General features: G+C 37.8%; 1 protein-coding gene across 1 annotated transcript in view; it reads left to right on the forward strand.

Annotated features, from left to right (window-relative positions):
* The window catches only part of EFNB2 (ephrin B2), a 45,264-nt gene extending 32,025 nt beyond the window's left edge, over positions 1-13,239 (forward strand). The window contains exons 3-5 of the mRNA XM_032680887.1: positions 7,131-7,223; positions 7,982-8,095; positions 9,411-13,239. Coding sequence (XP_032536778.1) covers positions 7,131-7,223; positions 7,982-8,095; positions 9,411-9,793 — 590 coding nt within the window. The 3' untranslated portion in view covers positions 9,794-13,239. The remainder of the gene's footprint in view (positions 1-7,130; positions 7,224-7,981; positions 8,096-9,410) is intronic.
* The last annotated feature ends 238 nt before the right edge of the window (positions 13,240-13,477 follow it).

Below are 13,477 nucleotides of genomic sequence, written 5' to 3' on the forward strand. Positions count from 1 at the left end.
TGAAAGTCTCAAATTGTCGTTCATAGTGATACAGGATTGAGAGGCTTTTCTGGTTTTTTTTTTTATATAATCTCTAAATCATTCCAAGATAATTTTATAAAGGGACACTTGACAGCAGTGGAGCAAGTAGGATTTTGTTGTGGGTGGGTGGAAGCTGTGACTTTCAGTTATGGATAATAATTGAGCAAATAGTTTACTGTTTAGTATACTTCAGCTGTGGTATTCCTTAACCCAGCAAGAAAGTGGTGGTGTTTTTAAAATTATGCACAGCAGTAATCAGTTGGAACTCATAGCTTTTTTGATGTTTTCCAACCCCATTTTGCTCACTATAGCTTTTTCCCATATAGCTTTGTTGACATAAAGAGGGGGGTTTTTTTACCCCTTTTGTATTTTTCTTATACATGCCTCTCTGAAATTAATAAAATCCTTCTGAATGTACAATACTTTATAATTCTCTATTTTGTGCTGTCAGGTGACATGAGATGTGGGAAGGAGAGACTACGGGTTTCCAGTGATGTGCCTAGAATTTTACAGTTGGTATATACCAAAGTATATCACAGTATAGAGCTGATTGGCCTGTCTTGATTGTGTCCCCCACGTTGCACCCTTAAAAAAAAAAACATTGAAACTGTAATAGAATCTGTCTTTCTCTTAACATGAATACAAGTGGAGATTTTTATGAGGAATTATATAAATACCCCTATATCATGAGTCCCAGCTCATGATATAGTAAGTACCATAAGTCATGTTATTCACAGTTGGACAAGATACATTTTAGAGCAGTGGTTAGAAAAGTGAATCACTAAGTTTCACTGTAGAGCCTTTGCTTCTTCCAGGTTTTATTTTACTTCGTTTTGTTCTGGTTTTAGCTTGACTGGGGAGGGCATTGCTGCTTACTTGCTGTGCAGAATATAATTTGTGGGCCTGTTTAGATATAAATCCTGAGACGTGCAATATAGGACTTAATTTAAAAAACAAACATGAGAAGTGAAAAAGAAGAATGAAGAATTCTTGTCCTTTCCTTCACATTGAATTTTTGCCTCGTGTGGTTTGAGAGAAAAAGTCTGGCTTCAAGTGTTTTTATAAACATTGCATAAGCTTTAGTTTAAGGAAAAAATCTATCTTAATTTAAAGCATTGTGTGGATTAAATTGAGAGATTGAGAGTTTCTGAATGACTTTTAGATTGATGAAACTCCTCAAAATTCTGCTGCCACCTTGACTTTGAAGTAGGGCAAATAAAAACAGACATTAAAAAAAAAGCAAAATTATTGGTAAGCTGTTGTTATATTTTTCATTACAGTCTTGGTGTCCTAAGTTGTACTAATTGAGCAAATTCAGCAGGTTTTTATCTTTTTTTTTTAATTAAGGATAATTTCTTTGTCTCTATAAGACCATTAGAAAAGCTGTGATTTTATTATCTGTTTATAAAAACACATTCAACACATTGACAGTATTCCCTGCAACTATTCATAATGTATTTAAGTTTTAGCACTTAAATACCTTTTAGTCCAGGTTTGGGACCACTGATAATTAAATTTTGGAAGACAATGTAATCCCTTTTAAAAAGCAGAGTTTTCAGTGTCAGTCTTATTTTTTGTCTCTACAAGCAAAGATAAACCATTAGTTGCTAGTATTTGAAATTTTTATATTTCTCCTCTTTCTAAACATTCTGCAGCTCACCCAACATAGTATGTGCCAAGATATCTATTCTTTGGTGAGTGGCCTGAACAATTTTTTTTTGTTGTTGTTGTTCCAGATCTCCATGCAGATCTGGCATTGCTACTAAGAGGGGGTGGAATTTAATTTCATTTAATTGAAACACTCTTCCTATTAACTCAGCTACCTTGTTCTTCGTCCATGACTGGTTTAGAAACAACCTCCATGTTGTGATTGGTGATTTGTGGTTTCACAGTGTGTGATTTCTGGTGTTCTTAAGCCTGTCCCATAAATTATCTAAATTTATGGGAAAGAAGAATTATTTATTTGGTGCTTTTCTTAGAGAGTCATTAAAAGGACCCAAAAGCAGATGAAAGCAATCAGAGCACAAACACATGCCTGAGCAAAATAGTTTTCTATGACTTCATAAAATAAAAAACCCTGAAAGATTTTACATGCATTTAGTAGTCCTGAGAGTGGACGTGAGATCAAGTGCAGCTTTGCTTTAAGAATAACTTCTTACTAATGTTGGATCTAAAGCTTGTGTGGATTTTTGCTGCTGTTTAGGCTTTTCCATTTCGTCTATAAGCACAGCAGGGGAAAGTGGCGATGGGTGGTGTTATTTGATTTTATTTTGTTCTGATTTTGAGAAACCTATTTTCTGATGCAGAATTTGAACAGTATTTAGTGAAAAAAATGTTGAAAATCACTGCTATTAGTGATAGTACTGATCCACCCCAAAGAAACCTGTAGTTCTCAATTTGCTATTAACAGATCCACATCAGCAGCAATTAATTTTTTATGACCTCATCAATAATGTATCTTTGATATATTGCCAAATGACTTTTATTGTCCAGCACACTAAGGAGGAACAAAACCAGTTTTGTCCTTGCCCATCAGTTGACATCATTCATTCATTCCTATAGTCTGTGGTTTAAGGTCCATTTAGTTTTCACAGGAAAATTGAGTACGACGGTCATCATTTCTCTCATCAGCTATGTAGTACACTTTATATTCAAGCTCTAGAAATATATGTATTTTAAAGTTGTGTTGGTTCAAAGGATATTACATTTGATTTGCAAACAGGTAGTATTTTTCATCATCCTAAAACATGAAACTATAGGTAATAATTGTAGCAGAATTAAGAGGCTGAGATTTTTGTCTGCTGGTGTTTTCTTTTAAGTAATTGTGATAGCATTTTTTCATTTTGTAATATGTGTTTTTAGGAGTGAAGGAAGTTGAATTTTTGTGACTGTGCCTTCATTTTTAATCTCTTTTTGAATGAAAAGCTATATACAGGCATAAGCCCAGCAGCTTAATTCTCCATCTGATTAGAGCAATGTTACCAACCTGATAGGTTGAAAACAGCCATGATCCATACAGTGGCTCAGCCTCCTGGGGGGCAGAGTAATAACAATCAAATGAAGACATATTAAAATGTAATATTACTTCCTCTCCATGGGGACTGTATAAGAATCATAGCCAGAAACTGTTCTTGTCAGCTGACTCTGCTTCGTTCACGGATTCCCTGCCTCTGCATTTATGACTAATGCATTTCATACAATAAACAGCACTGTGGAGTTCTAAAAGCAAATAAATGTAAAACATTTACATGAGTTCCAGGCTTTTTTGTTTGTTTGTTTCTTTGTTTTGTTGGGGGTTTTGTTTGGTTTTATATAATGCATATATTTCAAAGAAGGGGAGGCAGATCTGAATGAAGTTTTTTGGTCTGAATAATTTCATTTCTCCCTTGTGTACGGGAGAGGATATGTTGAGGCGGTGTTTTACAAAACTGAAAATGTAGACTAGCTTCTCCAAAGTTAAGTATGTATCAGCAGACTCTTAACCATAATTTCATAACAGATGAGTGTTTTCTGAATGTTGAAAACCTAAACTTGCATTCCTCATAAAATGGCAGCTGCTGTTGTATTCAAGGAATGCAGACACACAGTGTCCGAAAAACTACTACTAAAAATGCCTTTAAGTTATTATAATTTTTTTAGTCTTAAAATTTTTAGTGCAATTATATATGCTTATTTGCTGGTGTGGATTAACTGTTGACTGAATAATTTAATGTGCCTTTGACTGTAATTATTAGTTTTGCAATTGACATCAGTGGAAAGGGACAGGTCTCAGAAAACCAGAGGTGTCTAACCACCAAGAGATTTAAAAATATTTTGCTACCTGTTTAGCAACATTTTACTTACTTTTAGGTTCCTATGTATTGCTCTATTAATAAAAAGTGAAGTGTGGAATTCTGAGAACATTTAATATTCATGAGAAACTTCATATTAATCATTAGTTATCTTTATTAATGTTAATATTTAAGTAGTATCTAGTCTTATCAGAGGGTCATGTGTAAGAAATTGACTCTAAAATATGTCCATATTTAGACATATATATAAAAAAAATCCAGACCATATATAAAAATAAACTGAATGGAAAGTTTAAAATTTGATTATATAAACACACTGGGGAGTATAATTTCCATTTTAGACAGAAGAAGCTTGTGTTATGTTTCTGTGTTTATACCCAAAACTCCTATCACGGCCACTTTATTATTTTTTTTTTTTAAATATCCTTGCAGTGTGAGCAGAGCTACAGGTAAAGGGTCACTTTCCTGCAGAGGTGTGAATGCAGTGGCGGAGCTAACATGATAGTGGGTGTAGTTTTCGTTTGGAGATCGATATAGAAAGGCCGCAGCAAGTGTTTGAGGAATATTTTGTATTTGCTCCCTTGTTTGACTTCTGCACACTACACTGTCAAGGGGCATTAGCAGTATGAAACTGTGTTTTCTCTGCTGTCCCAGATTACTTCTTTTTTCTCTGTGCAGCTTTTCAAAGCTTGAAATGCTGTGTTTAAAGCTACCCACTTTCTTCCTGGTACACTAGGGATATGCAAGGTTATATTTCGATAGTCTTAATGAATTTCGAAAAATAATTTCCTCCAGTGGCCCTGGGTAATTGTCGGTTTAATTACAGGGAGAAGCTGAGATGGAAACTTTGCTTTGTCACTGAAATACTCCTCTTTGAAAATTCCCCATTCCTCAGTATGTAGCAGTCCGTACTCTGAGCTGTAACACAGGCTTTCCTAAAATCCCTTGAAGAACTGTGGAAAAAGTGAATACTTCTACAAATTCATTCATCTGACATCAAAGCTATGAAAGCATTCTTTTAGCAAGCAAGCGAGGCAGATTGCGCTGGCGTAGGCACACAACCAGACTCATTGTACATCTGAGTCTTCCCGTTTGGAGACTGTATTTGAAGTAATTTTGCATTCTTTTTGCCGTCTTACTTTCTTATTCTGTACTGAGGTCAGACTGCATCGTCTGCATCTTATTGAGGTCTCCTGCTCTGTGGGTTAAATGGATAGGCCTTTAAAGAATAAAAAGGCATTGATGTTCAGAAGAAGCAGCACTTTATTCAATGAAAATCAAGTAGAAGGTATTTAAGGAGATGTGAATCCCCATTGCCTCGATTAAAAAAAAGATCAAGTAACAAAAAACCACAAGACAAAGTCAGTGTTTATTACTCGTAGGTTCAGTTGATGCTCAGCTTTGGTATTTCTATTTACTGCTTTTTTTCTCCTTGTCCTTGTGCTGGTACATTGGAAAATAGATCATAAAAAACACTTTCAGCAAAGACACATTTGATTTATGTCCAGGATGGGTTCTTGGTATTGATTTTTTTCCCCTCTGGAAAAAAAAAAACAAAACAACAAAACAAACCAAAACTATATGTCTCCATTATTTTCTGAGCCTGGCAATGCAGTGGCAAGTTTCAGATCAGCTTTTATCCTAAATAACTCAATGTGCTCTTTTGTATTTTAAAAAGTGTTTTTGCCATACGTCTGTTGTCATGTTTTTACAGGGGGGAGGGAACAAGAGGAGGAACTGGGAGGGGCCACATATGAGGAGAAGGGAATTTTAAGAAAAGAAAGCACAATTTGGGAAGTTTGTATGGTGGCTGTAATTCGAGTTGGTGACAAAAGAGTCAGAAGTGGAACAAAAACAAGAAGTAGATGAAAGGCTAGGAAGCAGGGTTCAGCGGTATGGGGTTTATATCTTTATGGCTAGAGAGAAGATTAGAGCAAGAAAAATACTACCATGGGGCTAGGAAGACATTGTGGAAGAAAAAGGAAATATACATAAGACTGCATTTGAAAGAAAATCCCCAAGGAAGGTGAAAGAGAAGGAATGAGAATTAAAAACAAAGACCTGAACAGTGTAAAGCCCATGAGCTGAAAGGACAGGGGCAGAAGCAGGCATGTGCTGCTTAAGCATTTCACCACAGCCATGACAAGCAGTGAGCTCCCTTACAACCCATTTTTCGTTTGTTTTCTCCAGTTGGTGGCCCAGTGCTGATGCCCATGCATGCACCCTCTCATATATCTGTTTTGGGCCTTGGATAAACAGCTCCAAGAAATAATGGTGAAATTTCCATCCTCAGAACAATCAGGGCAGGAAAATCTCTGGTGCATTCCCTGCATAGCAAAGCCAGAGCCCACCGTGTGCAATTGTGCCCTCTTTACCACCGTGCCGAGGGCACCCCCGCACATGCCGACGGTGGCCAGTGCCCAGCACAGTGCAGAGCCGCCACCCTGACGACTGCTGAGGAGCTGCCAAATCATTTTCCAGCAGTTGTTTTGGAACCAACAGCTGGCTTGGGCAGCAGCGGTGCACCCGTAGACCATGATTCAGTGTTTTGGGTTCTCCAAGGGAGTGGTGCTTCGCGCTCAAATCACATGGCAGTGTCGGCTTGCACCAGGGTTGCGTGGTTCCAGCCAGCACCTAGATAAGCAAGAACGATATAAACACAGGGGAAAGCACCCTATTGTTCATGTGAGCTAAAAGGTTTCCGTGAGACTGGAGCATATTCCCCTCTGGCACCTATCCTGGCAGAGGCTTCTCAATGCTGAGAAAAATGAGATTGTGCTCTAAAATATTAAATGGTTTTCCAATCAGTTCAGAATCTTAGCTTTCACCTGGGTCTTTTGTATGCATTCACTTCATCCAGCAGGAGATTTGTAATAGAGGAAGCAGGTGTAATATAGTGATTATAAAGATATTGTTGGGGTTGGGGGAGGAAAGAGTGATTTTTCAGTGCTTTCCTTCTCTGAGCCTGCCAGAGCTTCCTTTTCAGCTGACTCCATCACCTACTAGCAAGGCACTGTGTTTTTGTCCAAGTCAGTCAGTCTATCAATTGTGCATAGGAAAAAAAGGTTGCTGGGTAAATTTGAAACAGTGATAACACATTCCTCCATTTGTATATATTGTACAGCTTACCAATGTATTCATTCCTTTGGCTTTCAACATTTCACAACTTTCCATAGGTCAACCCAAGCAACAAGAACAGATCCTGGTAGATTGAAAGATCCCTGCTTTCAGACACTCATGTTCACATCACTTTGCCTGTTGATTTCCTGGTTTTTATTTATTTTTCTTTTTATTTATTTTTCTTTTATTTTTAATCAGCAACATCAAATGGGTCTTTGGAGGGCCTGGATAACCAGGAGGGAGGGGTGTGCCAGACAAAAACCATGAAGATCCTCATGAAAGTTGGACAAGGTAAAGACCATCTGCTGTTTCATGAAATGACTTTGATCGGTCTCAATGTCCTTTTTAGCTTTCAGGCTTCTTTTAGCAGTGTAGAGCAGAGAGCCAGTCGAGTCTAGTGTGGTCATTCCTCCCTTATAGTCTGAAAGCAAAGTCTGTTTTCTCTTCCTCAGCTACTGACAGATTTCTACAGAAGGATGGTTAGCGTAATAAGATCTCTTCATTGCAGAGATCCCTAGAAGGAAAGGTCACCTGGGAGTAGTGTGTTTCAGTCATTTTTATTTGTATTTTAAAAACAAAAGCCACAACTCTGCTGCTCAAAATTATTTAAAATACATGGAAAGAGGGAAGCTAATATTTCTATAGTTTGCTTGTTATGAATTCTGATTACAGAGAGGTTTTTGTTCATTGTCTCTTTTCACATATAGATAACCTATTGTGCACGAAGAAAGAATTATTCTTCTAAGCAGAAGTTGGTTTAGTAGTCAGTCAACTTCCTCAGTTAAACTGAAATGTCATCTGCAAAGCTTTTCTTACCAGTCACAGGAGTCCTTATAGTTTCTGCAGATGGCCTCACAATTTAAACATCTGAAATAACTTAATATAACCATTTTACTTTAAAAGGAAAATTATGTTGTTATATCTTCCTGTCCTTTGCATAAAGATTCTTCTGCTAAACCATTTGTGTCTCACGAGGTACTTAGAGCTGGCATGTAAGGCTCCATACCATCAAGTGCCAAAGCTGCATGAGTCGTCTTTCTCTCCCCCAGATCCCAACTCGGCAGGGCTGCCCCGGCACACGGATCCCACCAAGCGCCCTGAGCAGGAAGCTGGCACCAATGGGAAGAGTTCCACCACCAGCCCCTTTGTGAAGGACCACTCAGGTAGGTGTGGTGGGACTCCAGGATGTCTCCTCCTTGTCCCCAAATGCATTTTACTTTACCGTTAAAGTGCCAGAAAAGCAAACATTTTCATAGTGAGATGAAGCATAAGCCAGTTCTGATGCTCCAGTTGATAGTGTCTTGGAGCTGCAAGTTTTGGCAACAGCTGCTCTGTCCCCTCTTCCACTCTCCTGTAGAAGTTCTTTATATCTAGTGACAATATCACTCATTTACAGGAAAGTTTTTGGATAGGACGTTTGCTAAGCAGCTTTACAGCGGTCACTGCTGCCTTACATCTAGTACTCTGGCAGATAAACGAGTATCTTTCTCTTCCCATATAATGCATTATCAAGTGGTTCTCGACAGCCATTTATGAAGTTTATTTCAAGGCATCTATAATTAATATCCTGATCTTTTAGCCGACCATATAAAGTCTACACATGGCTGGTCTTTTATTAAATGCAAAGATCTGTTTTTTAATAATAATTATCTAAACAAAATAAATACATGATTCCAAACAAATACCTTCAGAATGCATTGCATTTGTTAGGTGAACAGGAAAAAAAACTAACTCTTAGGACTGAAGGTGTCTAGAAGAAAATTCAGTGAATTGGGAATGCTTCAAAAGCAAAACTTGCTGACAGATGGTTCTGGGTTTCCTGAAAAAGGCTACAAGTTTTCCTTGCTAGCTCTGTCATTAGTTACTGGGCTAATGAATCTTTGATGGGGTGGTCACTAAGTAGGCTTCGCTGATTCCTGCAGAGGCTCTGGTAGGATGATTTAACAGTTATGTGAATGTAGCATCTGTATCAGTCTTCCATTGTGAGTGAGCATCAAGAGAGGGAAATTGGTTCAAACTTTCAAGAGAGAAAGTGTCAAGTAAGCCCTTGTTCAATTTTTGTGACAAATAATATGGTGGTGTGATGGCACCAAATTGTCATTTCCTTGTGTTATATTCAATTCCAGTCCTATCCCGCCCCTCTCTTGTGCCCGGGGCTGGCCAGCATCTGTTAAAAGATGCAGTGTGCATCAAAGGCTGCCTTGTCAGTGCCAGTCCTCACCGCTGATGGATGATGATGTATGGAACAGAGTGGTTTGGGAGCAGCACAAAAGTGAGACCAACAGACACAAAGTCTTGTTTAATATTGATTGCTGACTTTGGCTGTTTGCATTTAGCTATCTAACAGGGTAATTGGTTTGTCAAACTTTAGCTGTCAGTTGATTCTTCTAGTGTTGCTTACTCAACACATTTTTAAGCAACGTAAACGGGTTGCAGGATGGCAATAACTTTTGTCTGTTGTATTTCCATTCTTTCCAGGATCTAGCACAGATGGCAGTAAGGCTGGGCATTCCAGTATACTGGGTTCAGAGGTGGCCTTATTTGCAGGGATTGCATCAGGGTGCATCATTTTCATCGTCATCATCATCACTTTGGTGGTTCTTTTGTTGAAGTACCGGAGAAGACACAGGAAGCATTCCCCGCAGCACACGACAACTCTATCACTTAGTACATTAGCCACCCCAAAACGCAGTGGCAACAACAATGGTTCTGAACCCAGTGACATTATCATTCCTCTAAGGACTGCAGACAGTGTCTTTTGCCCCCACTATGAAAAGGTCAGCGGCGACTATGGACATCCAGTGTACATAGTTCAAGAGATGCCTCCTCAGAGTCCAGCAAACATTTATTACAAGGTCTGAAAACACACAACCATCTCTGTGGTACAGTTGAGTCGTAGAGGAAACTCACTGGTCAAATGCTTTCTGTTGGGGTTTGTGATGATGCCTGGTGCGCTAGCATTGACTTAAGCACAGGGGGGAGAAAGCAACAGCTCTTTCTCCAGGAACCAACGCGAGCTGGACAGCTTACCTAGTCTGTAGAATTCCTATCTCAGTGAATAAGTATTCACTAAAAGCTGGAAGACTTTTATGTAGAAGATGCCCATTCTGATTGCTGTACTCTTGTTACATTCATCATCCTCAAAGCCATGTGCTGCAGGCGTTCAGGCATGTACAAAAGCCAAGGGAAGATGGAGCAATCTGTGGATGTTAATAGCTCTAGGCATCCTGGGAAGGTGCTCTAGGATATATCAACCTTGAAATGCAATCTTCTGATTTTTGTGTGTCTTTCTCAGTGCATACTGGATTTGTCACACAGACCTTGGTGTCTAAGTAAGACTTGTTAAAGTTCTCTCGCTTTTAGTCCGTCACTGTTCCATTTGTTTCTGTTATCCAGGGCTCTGCCATCCTTCACATAAGATTTCCTTTCACTCCACCTCCTGAATCACTAATGGAACATTAATGTTTGGAGATCCGCACTCCATCCATCTGCTACAGCAGCCTCACTCGAATGGGTAATGCATTTATAAAAATTGTGTTTGATAGTAAGGAGCCTTCCAGCCAAATAGTTAGGCTGTCAACAAAGTCAAGAGCAGGACTGGGTGGTGGAGGGAAGGGCTGATTGCAGTTGAATATTGCTGCCTCAAAAATAGAAGCTGGGAAGTAAAAAAAAAATACATTTAGGTAGCACAGCACTTTGGTATGCTAAGTTTTAAGAGGCAAGTAGGAAACACAATAACATGCACAGTGGATTAAGGCTGCATTTGAAGGAATTCTTGGTTATCAAATACCAGTGTGCAGAAAAAAATAGAACCTTCGATACAGTAGAACAGAGGGGTATTGTTAGTAAGTGAACAAACTTGGAGAAGACAAGACAATAGCAGGCCGCTGAGGATTATATTAGGGCAGGGCTGATGTGGTACTGGCAATAAGATACACAGCTTTGAAGCTGTAGGGAAAACATAGTCTGCTTTGGGTGACTTTTAAGCAGACTCAGCTGCTATACTATCAGATTATACTAAACACGGGGAAAGCATTTAAGAAAATAGCAGAGAGCCAAGTCTGACCAAGAAGATTATAAGCCAGCGGGTCAAATGAGCTAATTCTATCACTGGTGAAGTTGTGGGGGGAAAAAAAAAAAAAGCAACAAGCCACAAAACCTTTCTCATCTCTAAAAGTAAGGTAGAATTCCTTTCTGACTGACCCTTTTGGCACTTTGGCTTATTGTTGTGCTGTCCCTGCACAGTGAGTGTAAGTACTGTGACTGACACAGCCGTTCATTGGTGCTCTGTTGCAAAGTGAAAGCACATATGGCAAACCTCTTTCAGTCCATAAGAATAAAATAAATTATGACACTGAGATGGAGAAGGAAAATATGTCTTATTTATAATAGGTGTATAGAACACAAGGGATATAAAGTGAGATTTTTTTCTTTCGTTCATTTTTTCTTACTTTTTATTTTGGTTTGGTTTTTTTACTAATATATATTTTGAGATTGCACAGAATCTACACCAGAAGATGTGAAATTCATTTGCGGCAATTACATAGTCTTAACTTCTTATCATTTTACATATATAAATGTGTGTGTATATAAGTATATACACACATATATATATTTATATATGCATACATATGCATATATATTTATGCATACGCACACATTTTTTAAAAAAATAAACTACTTCTAGGAAAAAAAAAATTAGCCATCCAAAAATAACAATGGGAGCTCATTTAAAAAAATAAATTTCCAAAGCATCTCATAAGAGAAAACTAGGAAATGTAAGGCCCAAAATATCAAGAAGTCAATGTTACTGCATCACATATTTAACAGTGACAAGGTGTGCCGGCATTTATTTTCTGTGTTGTGATTTCCCTTGCCTTACAGGCTGATGTGTTCTGTAGATTTTGTTGAGGTTCGTAGAGGGAGGTTTCGGGTTAAAGTTTTCTCTTTAGCATGGCTGTTCCCCTAAAGCTCCCACCCTGGGGAGGAAGTAAAAAACCTCTACTTTTATATGTGCTATGCAAATAGACATTTCTAACATAGTCATGTTACTATGGTAACACTTTGCTTTCTGATTTGGAAAGAAAATGTAGCAACAGCATTTTAGGGTTCTCAGATGTCCAGTGAGCCCCTGAAAAAAAAAAAGAAAAGAAAAAAATCTGTTATAGAAATGATCACTCTCTTTGTTTTCTGAACCTGAGGATTATGTTGAGATGTTGGTCCAAAAGAGAGAAACAAAAACAAAAAAAATCTCAACCCATGGTTCTGTGGAAGGTTACCATGGTGACTAACTACAGTACATATGTAATTCTTTTCAACAACCTTTCCTTTCTGTGAATCCATCCATACAAGGTTCTCTTGTAAGTCATTAAGATTTTATTTTGGGGGAGGGGGAGGAAGGGAAAAGATGGGTTTACTGATACTGATTTTTATTAAATCATGTCTATGCTTTGTCAGTTGGCCACATTCTAGTTACATACTAAACTGTGAAAAAAATAATCAGAATAATTGCTCAAGAGCAACCTGCAACCAACTGAAAAAAAATGTACTGTGCGTCTGTTTTGTGTCTGGTGCAGAATTATGACAATCTACCAACTGTTTCTTTCTTTGACGTTGGTCCAGCTTTGAAAAATTACTGTAAATGCCTTGCTTGTATGATCATCCCTAGTCACCTGAATTGGAATTTGCACCATCATGTCTAAGTGAAGATGCTGTAAATAGGTTCAGATTTACTGTATATGGATTTGGGGTGTTACAGTAGCCTTATTCACCTTTTTAAATAATTAAAAAAAAACACATGAAAACAAGACAAAAAAGGCTTTTCTTAACCAGATTGTGTATATAGAGCAATGTTGGTTTTTTATAAAGTCTGAGCAAGATGTTTTGTATAAAATTTGAATTTTGCAATGTATTTAGCTACAGCTTGTTTAAAGGCAGTGTCATTCCCCTTTGCACTGTATTGAGGAAAAAATGATATAAAAGGTTGCCAAATTGCCGCATATTTGTGCTGAAATTGTGTACCATGAATATTTATTTAAGAATTTCTTTGTCCAGTTTGTAAGTAACACAGTATTATGCTTGAGTTATAAATATTCTTCTTTCCTTTTTTTTTTATTTGTTTGTTTTGGTTGTTTTTGGTTTTGTTTGTTTGTTTTGTTCTGTATTAAAACTAGCTGGTCATAAGTTTGAAATCTGCTTTAGTTCCACACTGCAATTAGTTCCCAGAAAATGGAAATTATGAAAATCACATTCCACGTCTGTTTCAAACTGAATTTGTTCTTAAAAAATAAAATATTTTTTTCCTATGGAAACCTTGCCTTCTAAGTATTTTCTTCTTTTGTTTTGCAGTTTTTTTCTTTTTTAAAAGATTAAAATAAATAAGAAAATCACCAAGATTGCCTGTATTCCTGCCTCCCTCCCATTTCTCCCTTTCTCCTCTCCCCCATCTCTCCAACCTGATTGTTAGTGGTTTATAGGAAAGAAAGCTTCTTATAATACACTGACTTGTGTTAACCTACTTCTTTCCCAGACACTCTTACATATAT

Source organism: Chiroxiphia lanceolata, chromosome 2, assembly GCF_009829145.1.
Source record: "Chiroxiphia lanceolata isolate bChiLan1 chromosome 2, bChiLan1.pri, whole genome shotgun sequence".
Classification (NCBI taxonomy): Eukaryota; Metazoa; Chordata; class Aves; order Passeriformes; family Pipridae; genus Chiroxiphia; species Chiroxiphia lanceolata.